Here is a 12,869-nt window from a genome sequence, read left to right as displayed (position 1 = left end):
ACATGCTGCAGTGATCTTGGCTGTCCTAGAAACCACTCGCTTGCTCTAAGCCATGAATTCAGTGAGAAAGGTGCCACTGCAGAAAAGTTGGTGCTGGAGCATTTCTCAGTCTAGCAGGTATTTGTTTCCTCTGGCAAAATGTAATTGCCTTCATTTCTGCTCCCCACTCCCTCAGCTGCAACCTTTTTCTAGAGTGCTAAGAACACTGTTCCTAGCTGAGTCATGCTCATATCTTTGTGCAGATTAGCACATTGATTCAGGATGGCTGTCTTCAGCCAGCAGGAGGGACTCTTGAGGGAGAAGCAAGATCTTCAGTTCAGCAGCCATATGCTATAAAAATACTTGGAGATACAAGATCAAGGAAAGCCAAACAAACATATGATATATTCTTAAAACAATCATAGCAGAGGCTAAAATTCATCAAGCTTTTCTTCTAAAGATGTCACTTCATAGAAACAATACCCTCTGTGGGGAAAAAACTCAGCTAGAAGAAGTTTGTAGATTTGAGATTGTTGCCTCAACTTTGCTAATCTCATTGTACTTTAACTGGAATTTTTAGGTGAGCCCTTGTTACCACCGAAGACCCAGTTGCTTTACCTACTTGCCGTGGCAGCTTTGATCATCCTCTTAATCCTTCTCTTGGGCGTGATGATGGCGAAGCGTAAGCGCAAACACGGCTCACTGTGGCTCCCAGAGGGCTTCATCCTGCGCAGGGATCCTAGCAATCATAAGCGCAGAGAGCCGGTGGGGGAAGATGCAGTTGGACTCAAGTAAGTTTGCGTTTAGGCTACTAACCACGTGTTAATTAGCATGTTAGAGGATTTTAGGAACATGGCTGATAAATCTTTCATTAAAGATGCTTAACTCCGTAGGAAAAACTGCCTTTAAGCTAAAATGAATTTAATACCTCTGTATTAGACAGAAGAACTTTAATCTATTGTCCTGTAATCTAATCTCCTGGCTATGTTTGGTTTTCTGACGCTGTGTAATTCAGCAGTTAGGTACTGTTAATTGCATAATTTCCTTCTCTGTTAGGTGTGACATTTTTAGGTTGGTGGGTGTCAATGAACTACCTCGATCCATTAAAGATATGGCTCAGAAATAATGGAAAGTTTTAAAAGACAAATCCCATTTATGCAGTTTTGACTTTCCTTTGAATTAACCAAATTGGCAGTTCAAAATACACAGCTCACTATGTGGCTCCCGTGGTTCTGGGGGCAAGATGTATGCAGTCTGATTTATGCTCTCTGTGCTGCCTGGGAAGCCAGCATCTCCAAGCGTGACTGTGTGACATCTGAGAATGCTTCCTGGTCATGGGAGCATCAGGACCTAGTCCTGCAGTGTCCAGGTTGATAATTTCCAGTTGGAAATTACAGTAGCTCAGTGCTGTAGTTGTTTAGGTGTGCAGCTCTAATCCATATTGTGCCTGCTATCATGCAGCAGCTGTCTGATACTTGTTCCAGATAAGACTGTAGTTGTTCCTTTCTAATTTCTTGGTCCCTCTGCAAGCTACCACACTTTGAAGCATCCCATTTCTGCCTCTGCGGGCTCGTATAGGTAGCAGTAGTAGTGTCTGATCAAGGCCGTAAAGTAATGTGTTCTCCTTGTTTCTTAGAAATCTTTCAGTCCAGATACCAGAGGGTAACCTGGCAGATTCTGGGCCAGCTGAACACTGGGCGGGTGATGGTGGACCTCAGCCAAAGAAAGCAAAGGTAAGTTGTTCCAAGAGTGGAATATCGCCCACTTACAACTGATACTGCTTTTGTCTAATGAGGGGAAGAATTGTGTTTACTTCCAGAGTATGCCCCTTGTCCTAGATCTCCATTTGCTCAGGTGTTTGTAACACGTAACTAATGATATCTGAAGAGCTCATATAAGTAGAGACTTTCATTAGCTTTAAAAAGAGAAGATGAGAATCTCAGAATGGCTTGGGTTGGAAGGGACCTATAAAGATCATCAAATCCAACCCCTCTGCCAAGGGCAGAGATGTTTGACTAGATCAGACGAATTTTCGGTGACATTGGCCACCTGATGAGCACTTTGAAGCAACTGCTTATTTCCTCTGCTCAGGCTGAGGACCAAGCCTTGCTCCCAGAAGCTGATGAGCAGATAGACCAGCGCCAGTGGACGCAGCAGCACCTGGAGGCAGCAGATGTCTGTGGGAGCACGTCGCTAGCCCTTACGCCACCTCAAGCAGATCAAGAAGTCGATGTTCTGGATGTCAACGTCAGAGGGCCAGGTCAGTACTCCTGAGTGTCCTGTATGTTCTGCAAGCCAGGCACTGGCCTCCCTTATTTCCAACTGCTGAGACTGCTAACGTTTAAAAACAATATGGGGTACACAGAGATACCAGCAGAACTTTTATGGTACTTGATAAAAGCTCGTGTGCACTCCAGAAAAGAAAGCTGGAGAGGTTGGATCATGGTCTACAGCACATGGGATATCATATAAACAGTACAGAGTTCCCATAACAAGCAGCGTTAGGAGCTAACTAAGTTGTCTGTGATCTCCTTTATGACAATGCCTGACTAAAAGATGTCAGAATGCCAGAAGTGTGGAATGCAGACTTGTGCTGGAAGTAACTCCCAATTTCTCCAGCTGGATCACTGCAGAGATTTATGGCAGAGTTTGTTGAGGATCGTTTTAGCAGGGCTTAAACCTGCACTGTTATCTGGGGTGGAAGCAAGGGCAGCCTTTTCCTGAATAAGATGACTTCTGGCAGAGGGTATGCCCTGATTAGCAGTGTGTGAGTAATCTGTGCTGGGACAGAGCAGCAATGCAGCAAGCGTTTTAATGAGTTCTTTTTAATTCAGTTATATCCTCAGCTGCTGGGTTCATTGAGTTGTTGATCGCTGTACCACAACTCTGAACGTGGAAAGAACTTTTCCTTAATACACATGCGTGCACATTCTCTCTTTCTGCCAGACTCAAATTTTCAGATGCAGTAAAAGCTCTGAAAGCTCTGCTGCTTTTTAGAACTGTAGCGCTAAGGCTGTGTAATCTGGAAAGGGACTGGGTGGGTCATCTGATAATTGATTCCTGTCTTCTTGAGGGAAGTCGACTAAGAATTCTATCCTGGTCAGAAGAGCTGAAAAAATGGTTCTTGTTCATACACAGAGAGTTGGTTCTGATGATCTTGCTGTTGCTGCTTTTTATTGGATTATGTGGAAATGTTTCCGTGCTATTTAATGATGTCTGGAGCCATCTCTTGGTTCCCTTCTATTGTCTTTTCTTCTCCTTGACCCCTTAGCACTCCTAAATGCAAAGCACAAGGAAGGAGAGATTTCTGCATAAGGAGTGTGAGAACGCAGACCATCAGTTTCTGCCAAGTCTAAGCTTTTTTTAATTTTCCCTGTTGAAGCTTCTAGTTGTGTGGCGGGGGTAAAAGCTTTCCAAGTGCAGGCGGTAATGTTATTACATCTTCAGACTGCTTATGTTTGTGTCCACTCAAAGCTTTGTCCAGCAATAGCAGTGGAATAATATGATCTAAGAGCTGTTTTCCTGCCATTCAGATGCAACTGAGACTTGAAGCAAGCTTCCGTAAGCTATTCCCTTCTGCAGCATCAGAAGTGAGCCCCTGAGTTGCTTTCAGTGGAAGAAACTATTTAAAAAGTCACAAGCGCTGGAGTAATGGGTTAGTAAGGAGCGGTAGGATTCCTCAGAGCAGATGTAGGCATCCATCTGCCCTGGCCACCTTCCTCTCCCTTAAAAGGCAGAGGGAAGAAACGGTCAATTCTGAGATGCAGCCACCTCTGTCTCAAGCAGAAGCCCAAGAAGGGGGTCCGAGAGGTCCCATCTCCTATAGAATTTGCCAGTGGGTTCTCTGCATCCCAGCTTTTGGTATTTTATTTGTGTCTATAATCCTTCAGTTGTACATATCTGGTGAAATTTTAGGCTTTAAAGCCTTGCTCTAAGTTTACCCGGGGCTGTGTTCTAGAAGACAGCAAAAAGAGTTATTTTTTATAAAATACTGCTTTCACCTTTGTCCCTCCGTGCTGTTCTTTCTCTGTGTCCCCCAGAGTGCTGAGGACATTCTTTTCAGTGGAGTTATTGTCAGTGTGTAACCAGGGTAATGCAATTATAGGCATAACTGGTACCACCACCTATAATTAAAACTGATTAACTGTCCCTATTATTTGGCCCTCTTTTTCAGTAGCTAAAACTTCAGTGGTTCAGACTGGAATTTTCCATGCTGTGTGTCTGCCTCCAGCTGGATCTTTTTGAGTTCTTTTCCAGCTATTTCAGAACAAGCTTGAAGGAAGGAAAAAAAAAAAAAAAAGGCATTGCACCCATGGCTTTTTCTTAATACTCCAACAAGTACTTAATTGTGACAGCCAAACTGGATGTGAACTTCTTTGCTAGCCTCATAAAACTACCCGTGTGTGGCCAACTTAGGAAGCTCTGAAAAGAGCTGCACATACCTGGGAGACTTTCTGGAGGCTGGCAGCTAGTTTTTTTGAAGGATTTAGTGCTCGCTGTAACTGTGTCCCCATACAGCAGCCGAGTGTGATCTGGCCAGGACAAACGCAGTGACTGAGCGAGTGCTTTTCTCAGGGCTGTAGTGCTAGCGAAAAGGAGGGCTCCTTTCTGTGCTCCATTTCTCTGCTCTTTGTATCAGGGCAGTACGGAGGAGACCACAGCCTGACTGGAATACTGAGTGTTCATTTGGGACAGGGGAGCAGAGCCAGCAGTGGGAGGGAGGGAGAAGCACAAAGAGAGGTATAGCTCTGGACAGCAGGCGAGGGGGTCTGTAGCCATGGCTGGGTCTTGGAACTGAACCCGGGTCTGTATGTCAACGCTTCTGTGCCTTCCAACAAATCCTGAGAAAGTTTGGTGAAAGGGTTTGTGTGCCCTGATTTCGGGCCGCTAGGAGGAGCATGCATCCTGCTGCCAGCCTGGCTCAGGGAGGCAGGTCTGCTGCTGCAGCCATGATCTCTGCGGGTGGTTGATGTGATTCCCAGCTGTAGAAGGATAGTTCCTAGAGTTTTATAAAAGTTTTGGAGCTGTTCTAAAAAAGAGGGTTAGGAAAGCCTGACGATCAGAAGTTGGGAATATTCCTGTGTAAGCATACCACTTACATGAGGTTGTCATCGCAGTGTTTATCTGCACAGAATCCTAACTCTGTGATCACACGCTTTGTTTAGTGCCCTGTAGATTGAGAGTGACACAGGCAGGGAAGTTGTTGTCTATAGGGTCCAAACTGCCTCCTGCTTGTACGTGGAATAAACCAGGCAGTTGCTCAAAGATGGTCTTGAATTTCTGCTAGCAAGCCACGCTGGAGAAGCAAAATTTGTGCTCATCTTTGTGGAGCTCCACTTAGCACAGTGCTTCAGTCCTGCTGCCATCTCAGTCCCTCTTGCTTTGCCTAGGGTGTGGTAAAGTGTCTTAGAAGCAAGATGAAGTTGATTCAGGCAGTCTTACTAGGGCATTTTTCAGCTTTATGTGCCTCATTTAGCCAACTTCAACGTCCTTTTAATGAAGACTTAATAAAGATCGTAATAGATCTGAAGGCTTTTGTCTGCATTTCTTTTCAGGTGAAATGCTACCAATAATCGTTTGAAAATGTCTGTGAAATGCCACCAAAAATTGGGTGTTAGCTCTCCAGTATTTTTTCTCTATAAATAGTTTCTTTTCTCTAGGTATGTTATTACAGTATCCACATGAATAGTTACACACTTGAAGTTTTTAATTTTATAGCCCTTTCTTCTCCTTACAAAGTTAGCTAGCCTGTATGTTTTGAGGAAGTTTTCCACTCCAGCAGCAAACTTGTTTTGTTTTATGATACTTCTTTGAGAATTATCTAAGTTCTGTTGTGGTTGGATTTAAGTATCGGAATTCTGCTTGGAAGGAAAACAGGTGGTTAAGTCTGGGCTTTAAGTTAGGAGAAGAGGTTTGTGCTGAAGTGACCAGAGGGACTCTAGCTGTCAGTGGTCAAGGTGAGGCAATGCGCTGGGGGAGGACTTCTTCCTCTGCTGTCACTGTTAGGTTAACGTGATCACCTCTCTTCTTTTCACAGATGGATGTACTCCTCTCATGCTGGCATCTCTGCGTGTGGGCAGTTCCGATATTAGCGAGGACGACGAAGATGCAGAAGACTCCTCAGCAAATATAATAACAGACCTGATCTATCAAGGCGCCAACCTGCAGGCCCAAACGGACCGCACTGGGGAGATGGCGCTGCACCTGGCAGCCCGTTATTCCAGAGCAGATGCTGCAAAACGTTTGCTGGATGCTGGTGCAGATGCTAACGCACGGGACAACATGGGACGGACTCCCCTGCATGCAGCTGTAGCTGCTGATGCCCAGGGTGTCTTTCAGGTACAGCAACTGAAGAACCTTTTTAGAGTGTTTGCACACTGTAATATACGAGACATTGCAGGCTGTGCTCTGTTCACTCCCTGCCTTGCTCTCACACCTTTCACAGTGTGATAGCCAGGTGAAACTCTATTTTAGATCCAGTTTCCTCAAGTATTCTTAGCCTGAAGAGCTCAGCATGCATAAATTGTCCTGCATCTATTTATTAAGTCTGACTGCATCTATATCACTCACTCATTATCTGGGTTCTTGCATTTCATTGCTCAGGCTGCTTTTTCATTATGCAGTTGCTCTTGAGTTTCTTTGAAATCCTTGGTTTTCCTCTGTAGCATTATTGGAAAAAATAAATAAATCTGTCTTGTTGTGTTGTCCAGATCTTGATCCGTAACAGAGTGACAGACTTGGATGCCCGTATGAATGACGGAACAACCCCATTAATTCTGGCTGCACGGCTGGCTGTGGAAGGAATGGTGGCTGAGCTGATTAATTGCCAAGCGGATGTGAACGCCGTAGATGACCACGGTAACGTGGATGTGATGAACCAGGCTGGACAAATGTGGTGCAAGCAAGGAGGGGAGGGTTTCTGCTCTCTGAGAGGTTGGGCTGCTCATAAGTTCCATAGCTAAATAGGACAGCAGACTCTCTGGCAGATGTCCTCCCAACAATCACAAACTGCAGGCTGCTTCAGAGCAGCTTGGTTAGGAAGTCCTGGGAAAGATGCAGGAGAAATATGGGGTTGGATGTGCTGGGATTTTGTGTACAGCAGACATGGCTCTCTGGACAGGTTGTTAAAAAATAACAACAAATAAATAACACACAGAAAGAGAGCCAGTGCTGGAAGTACCATTGTGTCTTGGGAATGTCACACAATTTCCAAAGTGCAAACATCGCTTCAGGATACGTTCACATGCTGTGAACTGTACTGCAGTTGCTTGCTTCCCTCAGTGTGCTCTGTCCATCTTGGCTCTTTAGAGGATAATTCATCTGTTTGTTAACGAAGTTCTTGGGTTTCCCTGCAGGTAAATCTGCTCTTCACTGGGCTGCTGCTGTCAACAATGTGGAAGCAACACTAGTGCTGCTGAAAAATGGAGCCAACAGAGACATGCAGGATAACAAGGTACGGTTTGGGTGGTGCTCAGCACGGCTGTCCTTCCTATCTCAAAGCATCTCATAGCTGTTGGAAGTGAACTAAATTCAAATTTTCTGAACTGGGTGCTCAGTGTGGGTCTTCCAAACCTGGCCTGCAACTGGAGTTCTCCCCAAGTGCTGGATGTCCTGCATGACTATAGATTTGGGGCAGCAGTTCTCCTTGTTTGGCCATGTTCTGGGCATCAGTGCTGTTTTGCCCTTGTTGCAGAAAGGGAGTGCAATGCACAGTTGGTGCATGAGAGCACCAGGGTGGACCATTGCTGATGTAAAGCAGCTGGATTTTGGTTAGCCAAGAGTCGGATCTGGTGGCACAGCAGCAGCTGTGTCCTGTCTCATTACCAGGGACCCCAATGCAGGGAGGATATGGGGCAGAAACCCCACTGTGTGAGAAACAGTCTGCACTGTGCAGGCCTTGTAACTTTACTTACGTTAGTTTTTGCCTCATCTAAGTCCTTGACTTCTTTCCTCTGTCTAGATCTTCCTTTTTGAATCATTTTGTGTTGCCCAGTGGATTGTAGAGCCCCCAACAAGCTCCAGTTCTGAGCTGTTTTAGTCCTTTGTAACTTTTACTTATGGAGTACCATGGGAGAAAGGCACCGGGTGCTTTTAAAGTTCCTCAGAGGACTCATGGCAGAACAGCACCCATCCTGATGGGATGGTTTAGTATGCATTTATCCCTCCCTGGTGGTTTAACCCAGGGTGGGTTATTCTTGGAGGCAATTAATGAAGCATTAGACCATGCTTCCAGTTGTTGCCATACCTGTAAGAACACGAGGTATCTGTTGGTCCCCACTGTAACGAAGCTGCTAAAATACTTGCTCTGTGCTTTCAGGAGGAGACGCCGCTCTTCCTTGCTGCTCGGGAAGGCAGTTTCGAAGCAGCGAAGATCTTGCTGGACCATTTTGCCAACCGAGACATCACGGACCACATGGATCGTCTGCCCCGGGACGTGGCCCAGGACCGGATGCACCACGACATAGTGCAGCTTCTCAACGAGTACAACCTAGCGCACAGCCCCACCGGGCACCCCGGTGCCATGCTGAACTCTGCCCTCTCCCCGGTCATTTGTGGCCCAAATAGATCCTTTCTCAATCTGAAGCACGCTTCCTTAAGCAAGAAGTCGCGGAAACCGAACGCCAAAGGCATCATGCCCACAAACCTCACCAAAGACGCAAAGAGGAGAAGGAAGAAGTCCCTCAGCGAGAGCAAAGGGCAGTTCTCAGAGAGCTCGGTAACCCTGTCACCAGTCGACTCCCTCGAATCACCCCATGCTTTTGCATCCGAACCAACATCGTCTCCGGTGATGCCGTCGCCAGGGGTGTTGCATTCGTCGCCCAGCTCCCTGCTGACCGCTCCGTCGGTGCAGGCCGCGCACTCGATGTCCTTCTCCAACCTCCACGAGATGCAGCCCTTGGGCCGTGGGTCCGGCACGGTGCTCCCGTCTGTCAGCCAGCTGCTCTCGCAGCACAGAACGACCCCTCCGAACAGCGGGCTCGGCAGGCTGCGGCCGGCCAACGTTTCCAGCGAGTGGATGAACCGCATGGAGATGAACGAGTCTCAGTACAACGAGATGTTCGGCATGGTGCCGCAGGTGATGCATTCGCACCCCAGCGTCTCGCAGCAGAGCGGCTTGGTCCAAGCAGATACGAAGCACATGGGAGTGTCCAGGGAGTCTCTGCCCCCTATCATGACTTTCCAGCTGGTTCCCAAGGGTGGCATAAACCAGCAAGCACTGCCGCAGCAGGCCCAGTCAAACTGCGCTCAGAACATGGCTGGGCCTCTCAGCTCCATGTACCAGATCCCGGATTTGGCCCAGCTGCCCAGCGCCTCCTTCTCCATGGCTGCCATCCCTCAGCAGGACGGGCAGGTGGCTCAGACAATCCTCCCAGCCTACCACCAGTTCCAGAGCTCGATGGGGAAGTACCCCACGCCTCCGTCACAGCACAGCTGCTACTCCTCGGCCACAGAACGGACTCCTAGCCACAACCGGCACTTACAGGGGGAGCACCCGTACCTGACTCCGTCGCCCGAATCTCCAGACCAGTGGTCAAGTTCCTCCCCGCACTCGGCCTCTGACTGGTCTGATGTGGCAACCAGTCCCGGTAACAACCAGCGCGGGCCCGCGGCCGCCCACATGTCGGAGCAGCAGCGGAACAACATGCAGGTGTACGCCTGAAGGCTGCCCGAGGTGAAGCCTGACTAAAGCGGACTCCAGAACTCATGAAGGTCTTCCAGGATGGAAATGAAGAACCATTGTAGTATCCAAGAGTCTTAATGAGCCCAGGATGTTCTTTCGTTGGAGGGACTGTGGTTGCTGTAAGCTTTTATGCTTTCCTAAACAGAGAACTGTAGAAGCTGGTGGTGGAGAAGACCAGCTGGGTCGCTTCTAACCAACTCCCATCCACCTCGGGTGTGATTGCTGTCTGCACTGGATTCTCCAGTCCGCTTTTAAACGCGTTCCACCACTTATCTGGAGAGACAGCTCTTCAGCTTAATGCATCTCATGGTCGTTTCTCCAGAAATTTAGCCAAAACCAGCTTTGTATCCTTATTTTGTTACTCCTTTTGTTACCTACATAACCGCTCTCTCCGAAGCACCTTCTACTAGTTCTCCTCGAGTTCAAGTTGCCTTGTTTTGACTCAGCTCAGAGCTGCACCCACATTCCTAGACCCCTCCTTCCCACGGCTCTCCTTGCTCAGCAAGCAAGCCAGACTTCCCAAAACACCTGCAGGTCAAGTGACTAGAGTCACCAGTTTCTGTCACGCAGCTTCACCCTCTCCTCTTTGAGAGCCTTTTTCTTATACAAACCTACTAATAACCCCGTACCATTCTCACTGCCTGCCCTCAAGGTATTCTGAGATTATATATACATATAGTCTTCTTTTAAGCCTTTTTATTTTATTTTTAAAAATTTTTCCTTCTGAAAATGCTGGTCTGACCTGTCTTCCCCCCACGGTGGCCTGTAGGCACATCTCTCCCGAGCTGTATGTCTTCCTCGAGACACGCCTGACCCTCCTGACACACTACCCTCCCCGTGCTCCCGTCACGGCAGGCGTGTCTGTGACAGCCTTCACGCGCTCCCCTATCGGAAGAGATGCCCTGGATGTCATACAGGCCTGCTGATAAACTCTTGGGGATTAACATGAGTGTTTCAAAACCTTATAGTGCAAGCTCCCAGCATTCTTGCACGGCACTCCCCTCCCCTCCATCCGAGGGCTGCCGTGTGTCCTGTCCTACAGGTATCGTATGCTGCCTCGCTGTGGTGTTATCGAGAAGCGTCAAGGATGTCGTTATATGTTTGCAGTGTGTGTCCTTCTGTGTCGGGAACGGTTTCCAGCCCTTCCAAAGCGTCCCTCTCGCTCCAGCCCTGGGGCAGTGCTGCCTCGTCCTCCCCTTCCCAAAAGGAAGCTGCAGCACTGAGTCCTGAGCAGGCTTCCAGCAGCGCAGCTGAAACCAGGAGCTGGGCCGAGCGGCTGACCAAATAGCTCAGAAACCATCTAGTGCAGTTCGGTCCACAGGTTTGGGGCTGTCCTCTGCTCTCAGCTCCAGCCTGTACTACAATTTCCTGACTGAGGTACGATGCCTACACAGCACGGCAGCGGCATCGAGCTCCCCTGGCGGCTTTGCAGTTTGGGAGAGCAGCTGTTCCCTGACCCTAGCCGGACAGCCGCTGTTTCTCCCTTTTCCACAAGAGTAACACTTCCCTGAAGGGCTCTACAGCACTCAGAAGTAGAAGTGTAGGTTTCTAGGGGTGGCTCGCTTCTACCTCTTCGGGGGAACCCTGCAGACGCGTTCCAAAGAGATCTGGAGCTGTCGGCTGTCGCCAAAGGACAGAGGCGGCCGCTCCCCTCTGAGCAGCGGTTATTTAGCATCCTACCGTGTACAGTATTTTTCTCCGATGTTTCTTTCCATTCTAATCGAGAGTAAAGCTTTTTTTTTTTTCTTATTCTTTTGATTCAACTCAATGGTACATGAAGGCAGGGCCTCAGGAGGAGCTGGTTCCAGGGGCCGTGTTTTTCGGGCTGAAGTTTTTGTCCTGAAGTTACTGCTTTTTCTGACGCACACAGCATTCCCCGTCACACTCGCCGCAGTGTGTACTGTGAAGTTTAGCTGCAACTGACTCAGATTTCCAGGCAGGAGCCCGCGAGCTCCTGGAGGTCTGTCGAGGTACATGTTTCACTGCAAATAATGAAGTGTTGCTACATCAATGCTAAAGAAACAAAGGGCTTTTCCTCGTTAGCCCCAAATAACCAAGTGCCTTTTTATATATGTGGCTACCATTTACAAGATGAGTGCTTTCTGTGGAACGAAGCCAGTTCCGTGCCTGGTGTGTTAATATGATGGCCCTCTGCCTTTCTTTTTTTAACTACTTGTAAAGATAATATCTCCTTAAGGTGGTATTTTATCTCGTAAGTTGTAGAATAACCATTCACACAGCAGCATTTTCCTATATTAATAATGGAAAATATTTGCTTATTTTTACATTTTTTATAAAAGTCTTTTATGAAAATAGTTGCTGCAAAATGTATAAGCAATTTTTATTCCCAGAATAAAGAGTATGTGCCCGGTGTCTGTGTGCTGCTCTTCTCATTTGCCTTCCCAGCTATCATGGCACAGCCACTGCATTGTGAAGATGGGGTTATAAATGCATTTCCAGCGTGTGGCAGCTGTTTGGGCCCCTGAGAAGGGGAGGACTCATCAGGACCTCTGCAGTCCAGGTCAGGAGAGAGCTTTTGGAGTTCAGGAGTGCTTTTTGTCATGGCTCAGCAGCACACAAACATTAGCTCCATCCAAGGAGCTGTGCCACGCTCAAGCTTAGCAGGAGGATCTGGGGGGGGTCCAGCTGGAATGGATGGGGAGGAACTGAGATGATCTTTTTGTGAGATGCTTTGAATAAAAGCTCTCGCTTCCCTGGGAGCTGGAGCAGGGCTGGGGATTTGTGACGATTCTCCAGCCTTGGAAGCTGGGAAGTGTGGCTCTTCCACGCTGTGTTCTCAGACCTGGAAAGTTTCAGACTGGAACAATTAGAGAACAAATTGACAATGGCTTCGTTCCTGGGTTTTGAGCAGGGAGCTGCCCCTGAAGCCTCAGGCTGAGCAAATGCTCACCTGGCAGGTTTACAGCTCTCGCTGTGGACACTGGCGGAGCTGCTAGCAGAATTACAATGCCTAGGAGGGATAATAAAGCCGCTGGGGGGACAATTTCAGAATTTAATAAACAGTGTAGCTCCTTCATCTTCCAGCAGAGCCAGCTCGACGAGTAGGAGTCTCCAGGAGGCTTTCATCCACCTCCCACAGGGTTCCCCATCCGTGCCAAAGTTGAGGTAGCTCCACCGAGCAGCGCAGCGCCTCTCGGGCACGGCTGCAATGTTTTTGGGGCTGCTCAGGCTGCGACCTGCATCTCCT

At 48.1% G+C, this 12,869-nt stretch overlaps 1 protein-coding gene across 1 annotated transcript in view; it reads left to right on the top strand.

Annotated features, from left to right (window-relative positions):
- Window positions 1-12,032, top strand: part of NOTCH2 (notch receptor 2) — an 84,542-nt gene extending 72,510 nt beyond the window's left edge. Inside the window, exons 27-33 of the mRNA XM_068691222.1 lie at window positions 560-770; window positions 1,616-1,712; window positions 2,071-2,239; window positions 6,017-6,318; window positions 6,690-6,837; window positions 7,335-7,432; window positions 8,297-12,032. Of these exons, the coding sequence (XP_068547323.1) occupies window positions 560-770; window positions 1,616-1,712; window positions 2,071-2,239; window positions 6,017-6,318; window positions 6,690-6,837; window positions 7,335-7,432; window positions 8,297-9,640 (2,369 nt within the window). The 3' untranslated portion in view covers window positions 9,641-12,032. The remainder of the gene's footprint in view (window positions 1-559; window positions 771-1,615; window positions 1,713-2,070; window positions 2,240-6,016; window positions 6,319-6,689; window positions 6,838-7,334; window positions 7,433-8,296) is intronic.
- Window positions 12,033-12,869: the final 837 nt, after the last annotated feature.

This window comes from Anas acuta, chromosome 8 (assembly GCF_963932015.1).
Source record: "Anas acuta chromosome 8, bAnaAcu1.1, whole genome shotgun sequence".
NCBI lineage: Eukaryota > Metazoa > Chordata > Aves > Anseriformes > Anatidae > Anas > Anas acuta.
The sequence above is the reverse complement of the archived record's forward strand: the minus strand, read 5'-3'. Positions and strand labels throughout refer to the sequence as shown.